Source organism: Falco punctatus, assembly GCF_963210335.1.
Source record: "Falco punctatus genome assembly, chromosome: 6".
Lineage (NCBI taxonomy): Eukaryota > Metazoa > Chordata > Aves > Falconiformes > Falconidae > Falco > Falco punctatus.
The window spans coordinates 40,312,270-40,332,220 of NC_137585.1; the positions used below are offsets into that span (position 1 = coordinate 40,312,270).

The window sequence follows — 19,951 nt, forward strand, 5'->3', positions numbered from 1 at the left end:
TATCCAGCTGCCCTAATGAATCTTGGAGCCATTCTTCATCTGAATGGTAAACTGAAAGAGGCTGAAGAAAACTACCTCCTTGCTCTTCAACTTAAACCTGATGATGTCATCACTCAGTCCAATCTTCGCAAATTGTGGAATATCATGGAGAAACAAGGTTTGAAGACATCCAAACCATGATGATAAAAACTCTGAAATTTCTTTTTCTTAAGTTGATTAAAACCATGAACTAGAATTTCCACAGAGCTACCCGATCAGAAAACTCATTGGACTTGACTGCAAGGATCAGAGGTCTTAATTGCTGCTAAGAGAAGCTATTCTGCTTTTTTGGCATAAGTTTTTTTCGCTAGATAAATAGAAAAAGGGAGAATTTGAGATATTCATGAAGGACTTGTTGCCCCACAAAAAATAGTTAGAACCATAGTACTTGAGAGAAGGTGTTTTGGCATATTTGATAATTGCAAATCCCATATTGCTCACTTTCAGGTGTGTATTTGGAATGTATACTGTCATAGAAATACTAAGGGAAAATTGTACAGTATACATTAAACCATATGGGAGTAAAAGTGGTAATAGTAGGTTAAAGTATTTTGCTGATACTGTAACTCATTAAAATGTATACTAAATCCAGTGTGTTTGCAGTTTGTCTTAATGCTGCTGTATCTCACTTTAGGACCACTTGCTTACCAATTTCACAGCTTATATAGCCTTTTTTTTTTTTTCAAACCTGTCACGTGATTAGATGACAGCGTTAAAAATTGTTTACTTGAGAATATGCATATTATTTCAGCTGGTTAAGTTTTAATGCAGTTTTCTTGAGATACACAAATGGCTGTGGGATAGACAGAATGAGCAAGGAACCACCCATATTCTTCTACATCAGGTGTGTATGTAGAGCGGTTAAAAAACAACAAAAAAAAAGTCCAAAAGTTTGGAGGTGTGATTTAGCAATACAAGCAAGACTGATATTTGCCCTGATATCAAATGGATGTGGTCAGACTTCTGTCTTCAGAAAAAAAAAAAAAACAAACACAACAAAAAAACCCCAACAAGTATTATATAATGATGTGTTTGATTCTCTTTACATTGCTGTCAGATAAGACCAACTTTGAAAACTTTGAACTGTCTGCCTACAATATTTTTGCAATAAGTCAGCCAAGTGAGATTCAAAAATATTAGTGCTTGGATATGCTACAAATGAGATTTCATGAGCAACTCTGAGAAAAGGGAATGTTACACATTGGTGAGGCTAGCAAATAACTGAAGGGACTTGATTAGATCATGCTTAAAACAGTGTAGATCAAGACAAATCTGTGAAGGGGGTTGTCAGTTACTTTTCACAGTGATGGTGTTTTAAAAAATAATTCCTATTCAGATTCTAACCAAATATTAGCATTCTGTTTGTATTCTGATATGCGCTAGCAGCAGAGCTGTCAAATATCTAAATATGCTTTTGGTGAGATTCAATTTATTTTTGTTTCAGAATGATTTGGCCTATTTACTGTTTTAGTCTTCAGTTTTTAAATGTAAAAATAATTTATTTTAAATTGCAGTGTATTGAAGCTTTAGTCAGTTTTTTCCAGGCCATTTGTTAACAGCTTCCTTTCTTTGGAATAAGTATTATTGCTTGTAAGAAAATTTACTATTTCATTTAATGACCTGTTGGTATCTGCTTCAGTGTTCTTTTCATAATGATAGATACAATGTTTAAGTGGTAGAGCACCTTGAACTGAAGCTTCTTCAGGATCTTCTGTTAAAAACTTTATTACTGAGAAAGGGTTTGGGTTTGGGGTTTTTTTTTGTTTTCTTTTCTTTTCGTTTTCTTTTGCTTTTGAACTGTTAAGCACCATTCCAGCAAAAGCGTAGAGAAGAATACTTTGCTGTATTTATTTATTTATTACTTGACTGCAGCAACATTACCTGCCATTAACACAACAGTCTGTAAGTGTTACTATTTCTTTTATTTGTTTTTCCTTGCATTTTTTGTGGTTAGTGTGTGTACCTAATGGGAAAGGGGATGCTTGAGTTATACTGTACCTTATTGGTCATTCTCCCCTTACACCTGGATTTTAAATCTGTATTGACGTAGATTGGAGAGTAGCTGTTTTGAAGTCAGTATAGTAAAAAATTGTAGTCGTGTGTGTTTCTTTTTCTTTCCTCTTGCTCGCTAAAATACCGTAAGTTGCTAAGTTTACAACTGGCCTGCCAGAAGGGCCAGAGGGGCAAGATCGTTTGGTTTTGTGGAGTGTGTCAAGTTTTTCTCGAATAATGTTATAGCTGGAAAAGCAAAATTGAAGGGTCAAAAGTTGAATTTCTACTTTATCATTGAAACCAGTGTTAGAATACAATGGTAGCTTGAAAGTATTCTCCTGCTTTACTGATTTTCTGGAAAAAATATAGAATTAATTAGATAGCAAATGTAACTGAATTCAGTATAAAACTGTGGTACCCTGCAGCTTTATTTGCTCAACAGCCATCAAACTTTGATGGCTTCTTGGTCTTAACCATTCACTATGTTATTTGTTTCCTTCAACCTGTACTCATTCTTGTTTAGTAATTTTTATTCGTTGCACAAAGGGGGGAAAGGGGGAGCACTCCTGTGATGCAGTGTCAAGCTTGCATTGATAAATGTTTTTATTGTTTCCTTAAAAAAAAAAAAAAAAAAAGAAAAGAAAGAAAAAAGGACTAGCGCAAATTTAACAAGAATGTCCCTGAACACATTTTTTTAATATAGGTCTGGGCTTGATAACTTTCTTCTTTTGGGATAAATTTAAAACATGTTTAAAATATGTCTCTCTGCTCAGGGATTTATGGCAGATTATTGCAGACAGTGCTAAAAAGAAAATTAAAGAGCACAAGACAAGTTTACTAAATTAAAATTTTATTTTTTGAAAAACTGTTATTTGTATAAATTATCAGATTTGTAGGCTTTCCTTTTTGTAGAAATAATTGTTTATGTGCCAGATAAGAGAATTTCAATTTTGTTTTCAATAATAAAGCATTGATAACTAATACACTGTGCATTCCTTTATCTGTTACTGTAACAACAATTTCTAAAAAAAATTATTCTAATTTAATGAGTTATATTGACTGGTTTACGTATGGGAGAACTATACACTGTAAGCAGAGTACAACCTATCACAGCTGGCTTTCTTCTGAACTCTATTGCAATTATACTTCAGCTGGTATTTTCGAAAGTGTTCTCTGGAAGCATTTTTTAATATTTCTACTCACTAAATCTAGCCAAAGGACTATGGCAACTGTTATATTTGATCTTTGTTTCTAAAATCTGTGGGCATAAAAGCAGATGAATAAGATATATTAATAGATCATTTTTATATTGACATACAAACATGATGTCGGTAAAAACATTTCTAATGTCTAATTGGCTACAAAAGCTGGAAAGAAGACTAAGCTTACGTACATGGCCTTTTTAGTGTCTGAGATCACCTTTCTCTTGTGCTGCCATGTCACATGATCAGTTTCAAATTTGCTGCCTTCCTGCAGGAGATGTCATGAAGTACTTGACCTTTCAGTTTCCTCTTAATCTTCTATGGACAGAGCCGCCTTAGCTCAGTGGACCTAATACTAATATTTTTATACCTTTCTAGTTCTGTTGCATTCAGGTCCTATGCATTGATAGGTTTGCTCTAGAGCTGAAAAACATTCATGGACATGAGCAGAGCACTAGAGAAGCTTGGGTCACTGACTTCCAAACTCAACTGTCATCCCTTATTTTTATCAAAGGTCATGCTTTGCCTTCAGATGTGGTCATTCCTTGCCTAAATAGGTTTTGATGAAATGGGAGATGATGAACACAGAGTATGCAAAGAATAAGCTGTTCTGTGTCACTCCTTTCTCAGGGAAATAGTCTAAACATGTGCTTGAATGCCTGCTCTAGCATCTTCCCCCTAAACCCTTCTCTGCAAGATCCTGTTCTGCTTGCCTGTTTTGCCGATTGACTTAATACCAAGCAAAAATTAATTCCAAATCAAATGCAAGAATAAATGCTGTTTATTATATTACAATACAATAAAGGAAAATAGCATGCAATATGGTAAAAGGAAACAGTACTAGTTATTATGCACAATATGATAAAAGAGTAATAAGAGCAAAGCATCAAATCATTACTTCAAAGCATTACAGAGACTAAGGAAAGGATACATCATCAATTACCACCCTAACATCATTGGGACCCACACTTCAGCTGGGAAGCCCCATTGCAGCTGGCGCCAGGAGTCTCTCCATAACTGGGAAGATTCCTATGTGGTGTGTCCATCTGTAGGTGAGGCTTCTGGCCCAGTCCTGGAACTTGCCACCTTTGTACTCAGTGAATAACAAAACCAGTTTACAGACCTAGTGTGTGCAAACTTTTAAGTTTATGCTAAGTGCAGTCGTGCACTATCTCATGGTTCGTAAGGCTCACACACACCAGGGATGTTGTACAGATGCCTGAGCATGATGGAGTTACCGCCATGACACAGCTGCACACGGTATTTATTGTCTGGATGGTCCTGCCCACATCTGGTTTGTTCTGGGGGCTCAAGACAAACACCACCTGCTCATTAAATTTGTCCTTGAGCTCCTTGAGCTCAATGTCCAAGTTAAATGATTCCTCGTTAAAGGCAAAGACTTTTTTCATAAGCAGGAATCAATTTATTAAATTTTCACCACACTGCCTTGTGTTGTGCTTCCGATGTTTCTGTTCTTGTAAGCATCACACTTTTCAGGCAGCAGATACCTGATACCTCTCCATTTCTGATGGAGGCACACGATGGCTCTGCAGTGGCTTTTTAGCCCTGCCATCTTACACAGGCCAATCTGACCTTGCTCTCTGTAGCTGGCACAGATGGCTGTATTACTTCTGAGATTTAGACTAGTGTAAAGGTAAGGCACTAAACTATTCTCTGTAAATATACCAGCTCACTTGGGTCTCGCTTGGGACTTTTTGTTGTAGACATTCCTGTAGCAGCTTTGCCTGGCAGGGTTGAACGCAGGCAGCATGAGTGAGACTTTGCCTCCAGTTCAAGTGTGAGAACGGTCACTGAGAGTGGAATTACTATGTTTACTTTGCTGCATCCCCAAGGGTTGCAAAGGAGAGATTTTAATGAGAGAACCTGGAGATTTAGAAATAAGCGATGGGAAATCTAAAGGGAATCCTATATAACCGTTTACCTTTTTGAAACTTCTGTTTCTGGTCCTTATAAATAAAATAGAGACCCCACTCAGATATTCTACAGGCTTTCTCAGCTGGGCTGAACCTGCATTTGGAAAAGTCCCTGCCTTGCTTCACATGGACACTGAACATTTAATCTCCCTGGGATTCAGTAGTGTGACATTGGAAGAATGTGTTTAAAGGAATAGAATACATCCAATGTTATACAGTGGGTGAGGAGGGAGGTGTCAGGGAGGAGACGCAGTCGTGTTTATGAAAATGAGTAAGAATTTTAGAGGGACAGACTTTATTCTGACAACAAAGAAGGAATCCCAAGATCAAGTTATGCTAGGATCAGCTATGGGAAAGGGTATGCATCAGTAAATTAAAAACAATCAAACAACCCAAAAGCAATACAGACTTGAAAAAAGTTCTAAGTTCTTTTGATATAATAATAATTCAAAACCAAACATTATGAACTGGAAATGCTGGCCTCAGAAGACAGTGTAATAGAGTACAGGAGACAGCAATATATTCTCCATTGTCCTGGTTTTGGCTGGGATAGAGTTAATTGTCTTCCTAGAAGCTGGTACAGTGCTGTGGTTTGGATTTAGTATGAAAATAATATTGATAACACACTGATGTTTTAGTTGTTGCTGAGCAGTGCTTACACCAAGTCAAGGACTTTTCAGCTACTCACACTGCTCTACCAGCCAGGATGCTGGAGTGCACAAGAAGCTGGGCTGGGGCACAGCCAGGACAGCTGATCCAGGCTGACCAAAGGGATATTCCATACCATGTGATGTCATGCTCAGCATATGAACTAGGGGGAAAGCTGGCTGGAGGGAACTGCTGTTGGGGAACAAGTTGAGCATCAGTTGGTTGGTGGTGAGCAATTGTTTTTCTTTTGCATCACTTGTTTTTCTTGGGGCTTATTATTCTCTTTTTTGTTGTTATTTTCCTTTTCATCGCTATTATTATTTTTAATCAAAATTATTATAGTTCTTATTACAACCCAGAAGTTTTCTTACTTTCACCCCTCCAATTCTCTCTTCCATGCCACAGGGGGGTGCAGTGAGCAAGCAGCTGTGTGGGGCTTAGTTGCCAGTTGGTTTGAAAGTCTGAGTGTGTGCCTCAAGTTACACCACTTGGTTAGAAAACTTTTACAGTTGAATTTGTGTTCATATTTCAAATTGATGTTTTTCCCTTCCCCATATATTCTTTATCATACTTACCCTTTTGTGCATTGGCTCTGGTGGTGCCACAGTTCTAGAGTCAGACAGCTTTGAAGGTTACATAGGAGGAAGCATTTCAGAAGGGCAGAAACATCACAATGGATCTTCTAGAAAGGAGTAAGGTAAAATAGGTTAAATCATGCATGCTTGCTGTATATTCATTTATTTTGAATATAGTTTCAGTGACAAAGTGTAATTACATTTGCTTACTGAAGTTCTTTAGCTTACAGATATTTCTGTGCAAGGCTGGAAGATTAAATTATTGTTTATATTCACAAATTTCTGTCAGTTTGTGTGCATTTGAGCACAAATTAATGTTTTATAAACCTTTAAGATTTCATTTTGAAGAAACAGGTGTGGAAGCCACATGCGGTGAGAACAGTTGTGGGTTTGGGGTTTTTTGTTTGATAGAGCTTGTACATGAGCCTACCTTTCCTTGAATCACTGGTCCCTTAGCTGCTGACATTCTATTTTTCATTGGATATTTTTGTTTTTCTGAAACTCTGAACCTGATTGTACGAAGCAGTATCGCGCAGAGTTTGAATAGTTTAAGCCACAGGTTCTGTTTCAAGCTAAGCAGAAATGGATCTTGGCTTTGATGGCTAAACTTGAGTTCAGTTTTGATTTCAGGAATGATTTAACCCAGGTGAACAGATTTTTCAACCCAATAATACAGTGGTTTGCTGCACCAAGTAATCCAGAAAGTAGAGATTATTTGAGAGGCTTCCTTTGTTTCTTCTCTAGATATTTTTTCCTGTCAGCAAAGCAATTTTTGTCCTTTTCTAGAGAAAAATAAATTTAATATTGTCTCTAATTATCTTAAAACAGATGTTCCTGCATGCTCAGGATTTTTCTTTATTACAATGAGAAATTAAATTCACATAGAATTGATTTATATATTGTCATGTTTGTTGCAACCACAACCATAATTTTCTTTACAGTACATGAGTGTATAATACAGTCTATTGTTCCTTATATTAAATCAATTCCCTCTTCTGTTTTCTATTCAATATGCAAAGCCAATCACTGCAACAAAGAGTCACTTGCACACCCACTGGTTTCTGGAATCCAGCCTTGATTTTCCTGTTGTGGCAGTGAATATTTTTATATGACAACATGAAGATGTAGGTTATTAGAAAATATGTCTTATTCTTGCTGTAGAATAGGATCTTTTCTTTCTTCTCAACCACCATCGTTTCATAGCATTTTTTGTTCTTTGCTACTCCTTAATGAAAATCTTTAACGATTTATTTTAAAAAATAAACATACTACTCATAACAACAGCTCTATGAATGGCACTTAAGGCCTTGAAATTCATGGATAGAGCACTGTCATAAAAAATCCATTATTTAATTACTGTTCTTTCCTCTGAAATGCTATTTCTCTATGAAGTTTCAGTAGCAATTAATCTTTTAGATATATAACTGTAAATGTGCTTGTGTTTCTGGAAATTTGGGGGTGGGGTGTGTTTTGTTTTTTTTCTTTGATTTAATGGAATAATGGTCCTGATTGTCCCCATTAATTGAAAATCAAATAATTGTTTCCCCCTTCTCTTCTCCTTTGTTAGTTTTATGAATGATTTAGAGATTAGAAGAGGAACTGCTTTCCCTGAAACTAAAGGCAGCGAACAGTTTTGGGTGTGAGCTGAGCTTCTACATCTGTTTTGTGCCTTATAACCAAAGATGTTAAAACAGAATAAAACTTGTTTTGCCTTTTTTGCAAAGACCGTAAACTATGGATCATTTCGGTCTACACTAAGTCTCTCATTCGTGTAAGATTTAAGTCTTTTTAATGCTTAATGGATTCAGGAATTGAAAGTCTTGTCCACCTTTTCTAACTCACCTAATATCAGCTCACCTAATAAGAGAGCACCTTTCCATCTGGATCTCTTCTGCCTTTGTTGCCTGTCATTGTTTAATCGAAGTACAGGTAGGTGAAGCAAAGATAGAACACAGCAAATTCTTCAGATGGGTTAAGCTTTGCTGCATGCAGTGTTATGACTAAAAAAAACACCAAACATTTTCTTGCTGATTTTCAAGTTTAAAAACCCAAACAAATCTACTTGAATGAAAAGCTAAAAGATGGTATAAACTCTTCTAAGTTTCTTGCAAGTGCTGTTTGCAAGCTTACCTCATGAGATTATGTCTGACTTACAGTTGGCTTCAATACTCTAAGAGTAACTTGATATCAGGTTGACAGGTTTTGTACTTCAACATGCTAAATACATGCTTTATATACGTGTACACGTGCACGTCCTGTTGGCACCATCACAGCTGGTTTGATCATCTTCCTTGTCAGCACAGCACATATTTACCCAGTTGATTCTGAATAAATGATTTATTGTAAGGTTTATTCTGATTGATATTAAAACTTTGCTCTATTTGGCATGGGAAGAAGAAAAAGAGGTCAGCATATGTGAAATGTTTACTCATTTTTGGATTTTTGTGGTCTCTCAGTAGCAATATATAAATCTCAGTTTGAGGTGATCAAATAAAAGTAAATTTTTGTTTGACTCAATGAAGCTCATGATTTTGAAAAGAGAAGGAATCCTAGTCTCTGCAAATAGGATTGTTAATATTTAGATTTACAGACAGATTAGTTTCCTTACATGCTTTTTATATTTATCAGTGTAATCATACTTGTTAAGGTTTTATCATGTTTTACTGTTTATTTACCTTGGGGTTTTTCAACATAATTTCAGTTATAGTGCATTTTTTTAATCTAGTGTTTATAAACTATGGTATATCTGAAATAGTTTTTCAAATTTAATTCACAAATTGCTAATAAAAGATATCCTCAAACAGACCATCTTCTTAGTACTCCTTTTATTCTGAAGGAAGCTTAGGAATAAGGACAAGGAAGGAAAAATCTTGTGGTTGTATTTAGTTACTTTTGTAGCTTTGTTCCCATATAAACATATAATTAGCTGTACAAACCCCACAGTGATCCACAGAAAAATGATGCATGTGCCTGGGCCCAGGCAGCTCCGACCGAAGTGGTGGAAACATATCTCACGTTTGCCTGGAAAAGGCACAAAAACATCAGGCAGGATCTTCAAACTACACATGCCAACTACAGCTTGTCAGGACGTTTACCATAATTTTGCTAATCCTGAAATCAAGTGAGCCCATCTGAGTCTCAGGATCGAGTCTGTTTCTGAAAGCAATGCATAAGCTAAATGAAGGTCATACCTGGAACACCTAGAATACAATACACCAAGTTTCAAAAAGGACTACTGGCAGGAATTGCATCAGAAATTTTTCTTTTTTTTGCATCTTTTAAACTGTTACAGCCTTCTGGCATACAAAGGGTGAAGATCACCTTCTAATGGCTGATATGCTTGGGTTCTGTGATTGCCTTGGCTGATAGCTTGTTGCATGTGTGTGATTTGAACTTTCATATGCAAGGCATGCTTGGAAAGGGCATAAAGAGACTGCAAAATCATGATTTCTTTTGTGAATACATTCAGAAACTGGACAAGTCTTAACTGACCATAGGGAGAAGCCGAGCTGGGAGGAGCAGGCTGCACCTTGATAATTCCACAGTGAATGGTGAGTGAGACAGGAGGGAGAAGCAAAAACAAGTTGGCAACCATGCACATGTTCCATCAACCTTATTTAAAAATTATAATATGAAAAAGACCACCTGTCTTGATTATGTGAATTTTATGCTTTGCAGGGGTGGAACCCCCAGTGACCTTATTTTAGGCCTGAGTGACACAAAATGCAAAATGATAACAAAACTGACCCAAAGCATCCTGATAGCATTTAGAAGGAAAGTGTGCAAATTTAAAAGGCCTCTTGTTTTGTATCAAGTATTATTAACTTGCAAAGCTCTGCAGTAGATCAGACACTTACGGGTACTGTCCTCATTTGCTAGAGGGTTCAAAGACACGTTTCTGGGGGTTATTTTCACCTAAAATGTAGCCATAAGAACTCACTAACAACTAAACAAAAAGCAGGGAGGGGAATCCCCATTTCAGTCCTAGTTCTAAGGAAAAAAAAAAAAACAAAACAACAAAAGAACCCAAAAACATTTCTGAAAGCAAGACTATGAAATATGGTGTGAGAACAGAAGTCATTTTAATGCAAGTTCTGATAAGAAATGGATTTAACTAGCAAAAATGTCATGATAGAGAAATGTGGGCTTTTAAAACTTAATTCAACATAAACTGCAGAAAAGAAGGCATTCAATGGCAAAACAAGGGGAAGAGCAGCTTTTAATAAAGGATACAGGAATTTTTATTTTTTTTTTATCTTTTTAACTTTCTTGGGGACAAGTCTTACTACCTCAGGGGAAAAAACAGGCAGACTGATGATGTGGGAAACTGCACTGCAACTGATTGCTTTGCCCATTTTTATTTCGTATTGTAAAAATACAATCTGATATTTGGGCTCTCAGATATTTGGGTTGAATGGGACTACATGACATTTTTTGGCAAATCCCAAATTGCCACACTCATCTTGACTGTTTTGTGCTTAGAACCTCTGGAAGTGATAAGATGAAGAGATCATCTCTCGAGCTTCCCTAACTGTAGCCTTCCCATAGCCTTGCTTCTACCTTTGGCTCTTGTCCCTGCTTGCCCTGCTGTATTCGTTGCAGACAGCACTGTCCTGAGAGCAGTGATTTGTTTCTTCTAGTTAGCTGTAAAGTGCTCTACTCTAATGGGACTGTATAAATAAATAAAAGTATTTAGTTTTTCTGCCTCATTCAGGGGACTATAAGTAAGAATAACATGGTATGCAAATCTAACTTTTATATAAATTATTTGCAGGGTTAATAGATTTTTAATATGCATCTCTTTTTGCCTTTTAAATTTCAAGAAAAGGCAGTAATACTTAAAACATAAAATTGCCTCAAACATTTCAGATCAGAGAGACTCAGAAATCTGTAGAAATTATAGATTGACTTATACTGAATAAGCAGCATCACTTGATTTCTATTCTAATTCAACATTGGGAATGATATAACCGTACTGTATACCTCTTAAGAGGAATTGTGTAAGTTCCAACCATCTGTTAAATTAAACATCGATGATTACTATGAACATGTAGAGCAGACCTGCTAAAAGTGGGATGATAATTCTGTGCATATTGTCAAGCCCTGTAAGCCTACTTGATTCACAAAGTTTGATACCCAAAAAGAAGAACTGAAGGGAGGGGCAGGGGTAGTGCAGTCTCACTCACTGTGAAGTTCAACGGCAACAATTTTCTCTGATCCTTTTATATTAGATACAGTCTATCCTGTGTGTGAAATACTGAAATGTTGGAAAAGGTCCAGATAGTTATGCCTTTTAAATAAATGCTTTAATACGTTAGCACTTTTCTGGCAGTAATCTCCCCTGCCAGTCATTTTGGTCTTAGTGGTACTTTGAAAACCAGAAAGGGCAATAAATCAGACTTTTGAAGAGAGAAGTTTTGATTATTAACAAAATCCAAACAGAATATGACATAGTACTACATGTGACAAACCTGGAAAAAATAAACAAACATACTGTTTCCATCAGGAAACTTCTCAAGGGTCCTTCTGCTAGAGAGCCTGTTCCCAGCCGACAGATCTTTTTGTCCTACAGTTTCTGCTGCTTTTCAGAGAATGTGCCTGGCTTGTGAGGAAGAAATCCTATCCCACTTGAAGATAATAACAGTTTTTCTATTGACCTGAGTGGCTAAAATTTCACTGTAGAAAACTATTTGGACACGGACTTGTTTACATTTATATATTGGCTCCTCTGATGATTTTTCTGATATCCTAGCTATATAAAAATGATTCTTACATCTACTCTCTTCAGGAACTTTTACATGCAAAACACCTCAAGTACACTTTATTTTTCTGTTGGAGTCTACTGTCTCACTTGAGCAGTGTGAAGGTATGTTATTATGAGCATCAAGACAGAAGCTGCTTTAAAACACCAGTGCTGGGAGCAGAGCGAGTGCTGGTCACTAACAGTGACTTGTTTTACCGTGCAAGGTCACATTATCAAATTATAACAGAGATGCTTTGCAAAATGATTTTTTTTTCTTGCATGTTTAGGAAAAGACAATTTATTGCGAGTCATATTCCCTCCAAATGCCTGGAAAGCTTTTCTTACTAGGGCCACTAGAGTATCCAACTGAAAACGAATTCATGTTTGTTTGCCTAGTGCACAATTGTAATTATTTCAGTGCTGTAATGAATGATTGTTAAAGCCTGATAAGATGATCTCTCTGTCGTTCCTATGTATAACTTCTCCCAATTTGCAAAAAGCATTATTTCTGGTCGTTTTCGTTATGACATCTCTTATGATGGACTTCAACTGCACTTCACGGTCCACTGAGCAATGTTGTTTGAAAATTGACTAAAAAATGTAATTATTGTAACAGGATCATAATTGTGATTGATAGGACAAAGCCAAGGAATCAAGGGGTGGGGGGAGGAATCTCAGCCTAAAATTTCATTTTGATCTAGCAAAATATAACTGAAATAAACCCCTGTAATTTCTGAACGTTAGGTGAGTTTTTTTTTTACTGGTGTTTTAAACTCAAAGAAAAAGAGAAAAATAAGAATACCACCAGCACACTTAATAAATCCCAAGCCTCTTGAAATTATTTGGGTTTCTGTTACCTTGAGTTCATACTAAAAAGGGCAGATTCTAGTTAGTATAAAACAAATAATCTAGTTCTACATATGCTATCTCATGAGACTAAAGGTAAAACGTACACTTAATCTGTTATTGTTTTTCTTTTGTAAAGTCCAGTTACAGTAGCTCTTGTATATTAGTATATAGTTTTCTCTGTCACTGACTTGATGAAACAACTTTTTCCTCTGAAATGATAATACTTTAATGGGCTGCATGATGTTAACTTTTAACAAAAATATTGTACCTCAATTTATTTACCAAAGAAAGTCCAAAAATAATTTCAGTAATGGATGTCTATTTCTTTCCTAATTTAATTTTTTTCAGTGGTTGGATTCTCACAGTTATGTTCGACTCCACCTTCAACATCACAAGTGCAATTTATTGCATGCTCACTTAATTTTTCTAAAAGCATCATCTCCCTCCCTGATTTTTCTAACAGGTTTACATCCCTTCTGCTTAATAGGTTCAGGGTTCCTTGCAAAGCACTTTTTGCCACAGTACTAACCATTCAGCTGGCAGATTCCACTTTTACAGGCTACAGCAAAGCAAACAATTTGTCAGCTCAGTTGAAAGATTCAGTTGAGGAATGACTGAAGCATGAAACTTAGTTTTTTAAAAATTCATGAGTCATGTTGATTATTAGGTAGGTTTGTTTTTTAAAATATAAAATACAATTTGTTAATCTTGCCTTCCCTTCAGTTTTAATATTCCTTGTATATTGATGAAGTCTATCTTTTCAAATAAGTGTTGGAAGGGTTAATAATTGTTTTTTGTGTAGATTACTTCTCAGCTTCTTAGGGGCTTAACTTGCACCTGACTCTCACAGTCTGGTAGCTTTTCCTTCCTTCAGTGCAGGTCTGTGCAACAGCAGGAGTGGGCTTTTATGGAGTTTAAAGCATCGGGGTTTAACCTTCTTGTGGCAGTATAAAAGATTAAGCATGTGTATCTGAAACGTAAAAACTTCCCACTCCAAATCTCACAGCCATTAATGATGACAAACCTTTTGTTTATGAACTTGCTTGTTAGGCTTAGAATGGACTTTTTGATGCTTGAAGCTCACAGAAGAGCTTATCTTTCAGGACCACCTTACAGGCAAAACAATGTCTGGATTATTTTGAGCATCTCCTAAAAGAACATACCAAACAAATGCAAAACCAACAAAACCACACAAAATTTGCAGATAATAGCAGTGTCCAAATGTGTCTTCAAATTCTGTGGCTATTACAGGATATTTGTCAGCTGAGGCTCAGTCACTGTCAGTAGTCACTGCAAACATGGGCTAATTTAATTTGATTTAATTAAGCAAGAATGCAAGAAGCTTAATGTAAGGCTAGTAACTTCATGTTTGACTAGACATTTTTTTCATGGATGTTTAGTACATGTCAGCTGGCTTACATATACTTGTGTAATATTATCCACACTAAAAGCAAAAATCTACTTTTTGGTGAAGTGCAAGTGAACATGAGTAGAAGTGATAAAGCCTGACCCTAGGCTGGCCTAGAATTATATTTGAGAGGGTTAACAAAACAAATTCATAAGTTCATTTTGTCTAAGCAACTTCTATAATTGTACCAGATGATGTGTTTCATGCTTACAGCACACAAATGGTGACAATTATTCCATCTGATAAGCCAGAATGATTGGATCTATTGATAGGCCCTTCATGGTCCTTATTGTAATTGATTGCAGTACTCACTCCAGAATATGTAATCACTAATCCTTTGAAAACGTAATATTTAGGGGAGAAACACAGAAATATTTTTTTGCATACAGCAGAGTACTGGGAAAAACACATTTTAAAATAAACATCCCCGTTTTAGATGAACTTAATGAAATCCAGCAAGACCAAATAGGACACGTAGAAGTTAGGCTGGGAAAGGCTAGAGGGTAGCAGGACACTAACTGAAATACAGAGGTCATTTGAAACTGGTCAAAGAAGAGGAGGAATGGAATAAATCAAGGACAGAAAATGTCACATGAGAATATATTAAAGAAACATAAGAAAATTGACCCCTCTATGTTTTTCAGCCAAGTGCTGTAATAAGGATTAGATGCATAAGCTTTTTGAAAGCTAGCTGTCTGTTACAGGAAAGAATAACTCCCACACCCTTTGCATCCTATTAAAATGCCCACATACTACACTTTCATAACTGGAAAAATCATAGGGCCCCACTACAAACTCAGGCACATTGCTGTAATTCCAAAGAAATTTCACCAAAGTAAAATGGAGTTGCATAAGGATATGTAGAAATACAATCAAGCCCTAAGACTTATTATTTATCATGTCATTTATTATTCACAAAAAAAAATTACAAAGAGCAATAATTAATTTTTTGTTACAGCAAGCTTGAAAAGGAAAGCATGCTAAAGTTAGCCTATTAGTAAATAGGCTATGGTTTTGTTTCAATAAGACCTTCACAAAAAACATACAAAGTTAATGGCATCTGTTGTTCACTACAGATTAATCGGTGATGACAAACTCATACCAAATTATGCGAATAGCTACCAGCTCTGTGTTTAATTCTGTACTTGCTAGTCCTTGTTTCATAATTTCTGCACAGAGATGAAAAAGGAAAATATTAGCTTTAATTGCCTTCTTACAGCAGGCTAGAGACACTGATTTTACTAGTCACTGCATCTTGCAACACATTTAGGTTGCAAGAGGGTTCCTCTTTTCCTTATGTTTGGACTCAAGATAGTTTTGACTGAAGCTGGACATTCAGGCTACAGAGCTGGAGTGCTCTGTACCTTTGCTGCTAGCTAAATGCATTCTGGAGCTGGAGCTTTATGACAAAGATGAGTGTCAAAATTAACCTTAAAGGCAAGTGCTTATTTCACAGTGAGAGCAGATCTGATTTCGTCCACAGGTCTGCTCCTCTTCTGTGGTTTAATGGTACCTGACTTCAACTCTCCGTAAACAAACATAGAAACACACAATTCAGAGGAGTAACATTGGATTTAATTCTTTTTTAAAGTTGTTTGTACTTCATACTTTCCACATAACCAATTCAGATTAAGGGTAACGCATCAACATTATTTCTGAACTGAGAATGGATTTTTTTTTTTTTTTTTCTACTTACAAGGTTGTGTTTCAGTAATAGCTCTAACACTGGTACTTCACAACCTCACTTCTGTCTCCAGCTTGGAGGACATCAAGCAGGCCATTTTCAATAGTAAGAGAGCTGAGATGAAGCACTGCTGTCCCCGTGACAAAGCATGCAACACCTCAGTGTTTTCTAATGCAGATAGGATTTGTCAAGTGAGTTGAATATTCTAGATTTTTCCTGATCCCATTTGTCCAAGATGGTCTAGGTGGTTTTTGGCACATATAAGATACTGACACTTCATTTTTTAATGTTTAATTTAGTCTTTAAAATCACTGAGAAATTTTGTCATGCTTTCTGTTTAGTGTATTATTAAACTGTTCTTGCTCACTTGATAGATTTTTTTCCCAAGTGCTCTTGACTTTGACTGAATTATTCAATTGGTTGAGAGGCAATCCATTTCTGAGATATTACGCTTTGAAAATATTCTCAATTTAAAATTGCTCAATAAATATGGGTTTTTAGGAAGTTTATGTTCTTTCTATTACTTTAAAGTACCAAGATTACTAATCATTATGCTGTTCCATTTCATTAAAGTTAATTGATTTCAAACATTTGAGAAAACAATTTACTCCTACTACTATTTCAGAAGCCTCTAACAGTAGAGTCTAAATCATGGTTTTGACAGAGTAGATTTTATTTTATCTTTGTGCTTAACCTGTCTTTGAGCTTCCACATTTAACGGTTTGATTACATCTTTCGTTGTTGCTACCTTGTTTTTAAAGTGACAAAGTTGAAAGAATTACATTTCCCCAGAACAAGTGAACTTACCTAAACAAAGTCTATCAAATGTTGACAGAAATATAAAGTAAAGAGAAGGGAAAAAAATACATGATGTACAAGCATATAAAACAAACAAGGAAAACCCTCTACAAATTGCAGAAAATGAAACAGGTTACCTACAGCAGGGTAGAAAACCAGATTTGTCAACTGTCCCGCATGCGGTTTAGCAACTGCTTTCTTGTCTCATTAATAGTTTAGCATAAGCAAATGTATTTACATATTCAAGTGGGTGTTTTCTTGGACATACCTGAATCACATGCTGTTGTGATCAGCAAGATGAATAACAGTGGTCTAAATGGAAAGAGCAGTTAAGGAAGAACAGCATAAACCAGCTGGTTTTGGAAAGAATTGTCTGAAAATACAAGAATACGGATGAAATTCACCTTCTCTTTTAGTGAGATGAGGCTTACATGATGTCTCTCTGTGAGTCTCACTTGTACCAACTTGTGATCTTTTGTGGCCAAATTCTACCAAGAGCAACATACATACAGCTGTCCTGTTGGTAGCCTGAAAACATGCAGCTGCATACAGGAAAAAGACTCTATTACTGTGCTTTTCCCATTCCTCCCGCTCCCCCAGTCCTTTTGAGAGAGAAATGTTGAAAGCAAATCCATATTGGAGAGTGAGAACCTCAATGTGGGAAAACAGGAGCTTGCACTTTTTAGATATCAGGGGATCTGACCATTAGACACAACCCAGAGGAAACCAAGCCTCATTAGTTCTGCAGCCCACAGGACTGTTTTTCTAATGTAAAGAGGCTCAGCTGTTCAAGCAATTTTTTTTCTGAGACTTTCAGTCTGGGTGCATAGTTTTGGCATATGTGACATAAGGTATTTTGGACCTGATTTCCGGCAGCAAAGGAAAATTCCACTGAGTTAAATTGTTGTGCATTTGATATTTCTAAAACTCCCATTCCTTGTACAACAAGCTGGGAAATACTGGCAGTCTGCTCATGCAGTGTGTGTTCCATAGATTTCAATGTCACATTAGAAGCTCTGATGTAAAGAGAGATTTAAAACACCACTCACTCTTTTATTTATACTGGTGTATTCCTTAATACCTATTCCTGAGGCTATCAGAATATTTTAATGTCCCATCACTGCTGCAACATACAAAAGGGTCATACAGCGATAATTTTCCCATGGCAGAAATGCCTTTGAAGCAAAACAAAGCAGTATTTAACACTTCAGAGCAACTCTTAAAAGCAGTTTATGATAGTCGATGAGAAATGGTACTAAACCCAACTGCATCTGCCAGAGGAATATAGGCCAGGAAGATGCAATTCTCTGGCTAGAAATTTTAAAATATAATGAGGTTAGCATCGTATTCTTCTACCAGAGATCCACAAAGTTTTTAGAAACCACAGCTGAGAAGACCCTCTGTCTTATTTCTTCTTGGAAAGAGAGAGTCCCTATGAAGTTTACTGATTGATGGTGTTATGTTCAACGTGCCGTGCGATATTTGCTTGCTCAGTGTTAGTTACCACTTCCTATTGTAATATAGGGTTCCTGGAGATCAAGGGAGGTCATAGGAGGAGAGTAAAGTACTATAACAAACAAAAAAAAAACTCCAATAAATGAAACTGTATTTTGAAGCTTACATCAAGGAACAAAATGTCAAGAGCAGTGAACTAGGAACTGGCCACCCAGTAATACAGTACTTTGACATTGTATCTTTCATCTTAATGTATCCCAAACTTTAAAATCATAAAAAATGGGAATCTCCTTATTTTATGAGCTGCTTTGGAGATGCAAAAACATAAATGCAGTGGGAGCATGTACCCTTGCTATTTAATATTATGTTTATTACATCTAGTTTTAAGCATTGGCAATACTACTCTGTGATTTTTTTTTTATATGAATTTGTTCACAGTAGCATCTGAGTATGTTCCAGTAGTTCATAAACTGCAGGCTGAAAAACTGACCTGTAGTTCATTTTTATTTTCTTCCCAGGGGGTAAGGGAGTATGAATGTATGTGAATGACTTAAATTTCGAGTTAAACTCTGCTTTATAGTTATTGTTCTAGTAGGTTTTAAAATATTATTATTAACAAATACCCTGTTGTGTGTTTATGCCGGACATCTTTGCCACAAAAAAAAGATGTAAAAAAGCATCTTATACTCAGCGTGGAAGTCAGCGAGGGCTCTGGACCTCAGCTCCTGAGGAAGCCTGTTAAAGTGTTTCAGACCAGTCTGTGGAAAAATTGCACCTATTGGTTGGGCAAGATTTATCCTTACTTTCAAGTGCTCTGTTGTGCCAGTAAAGCAAAGCTGTATACAATGTTTTTTATCAAGGGGTTTATGTAAACATTTTATGTGCTAGCCATAGATATCTGAAAGCTTGCAAATACTGACTGCTTTGACCTGCAACTTGACTCTATCTGCAACTTGACTCTCTCTACTGAGAAGAATGTAGAAAGCCAAGGACAACTTTGATATATTTTTGCTAGTCTATAGCTCTTAGAAGATGATGTATGTTTAGTATTAGTAAACATTTCCATAAGGGGTGGTGATTCCACAACAGAAGAACAAAGGAACATTATGTTGCTGTTCAGATGTGGCACGATAGCAGCATGTGGCAATGAGCCTTTTTAATAAAATAAAGATCATTGAGTTTTCCTGCAGTTTGGGAACTGGAGAAAATGCACTGCTTTTATTAGATAGTGTGTTTCAGTCATGGGCCTGATTCATGATATGCTCAATTCTGACTGCTGCTTCCAGATCAAACCTAAGCTATGATGGTCCATGTGTATACTGAGCTAAAAAGTGTAGTTAACTCCATTTGTAAATGAAATTCAGTAGGACGAGCTGGTCTTTAGTAAAGCTAATACTGAGTCTTTATTAGTCGCTGGCATTATTTTAATTGTGTGTGCTGTGTAGTACAGCTTATGGGTCTGATTACTCAGCAGAGCCTTTCCAACAAGAAAAGAGATGGAAGCCCTGCTGACCACCAGCACTTAGCTTTGGGGGCCTTAGGAGAGCATGCATAAATACTTTTAATGGCTTTAGTGTGTTTTCATTGGGGAGCATCAAAACCAGCCTAAGCAGGATGAGTCAGA

At 36.4% G+C, this 19,951-nt stretch overlaps 1 protein-coding gene and 1 long non-coding RNA gene across 2 annotated transcripts in view; one reads left to right on the plus strand and one right to left on the minus strand.

Moving 5' to 3' along the window:
* The window catches only part of LOC308066250, a 600,281-nt gene that overhangs the window by 554,963 nt on the left and 25,367 nt on the right, over positions 1 to 19,951 (minus strand). The window lies entirely within an intron of this gene.
* The window catches only part of TMTC2 (transmembrane O-mannosyltransferase targeting cadherins 2), a 375,978-nt gene that overhangs the window by 332,683 nt on the left and 23,344 nt on the right, over positions 1 to 19,951 (plus strand). The window contains exon 15 of the mRNA XM_080393255.1: positions 1 to 19,951. This exon is cut by the window's right edge and continues 23,344 nt beyond it. Coding sequence (XP_080249381.1) covers positions 1 to 180 — 180 coding nt within the window. The 3' untranslated portion in view covers positions 181 to 19,951.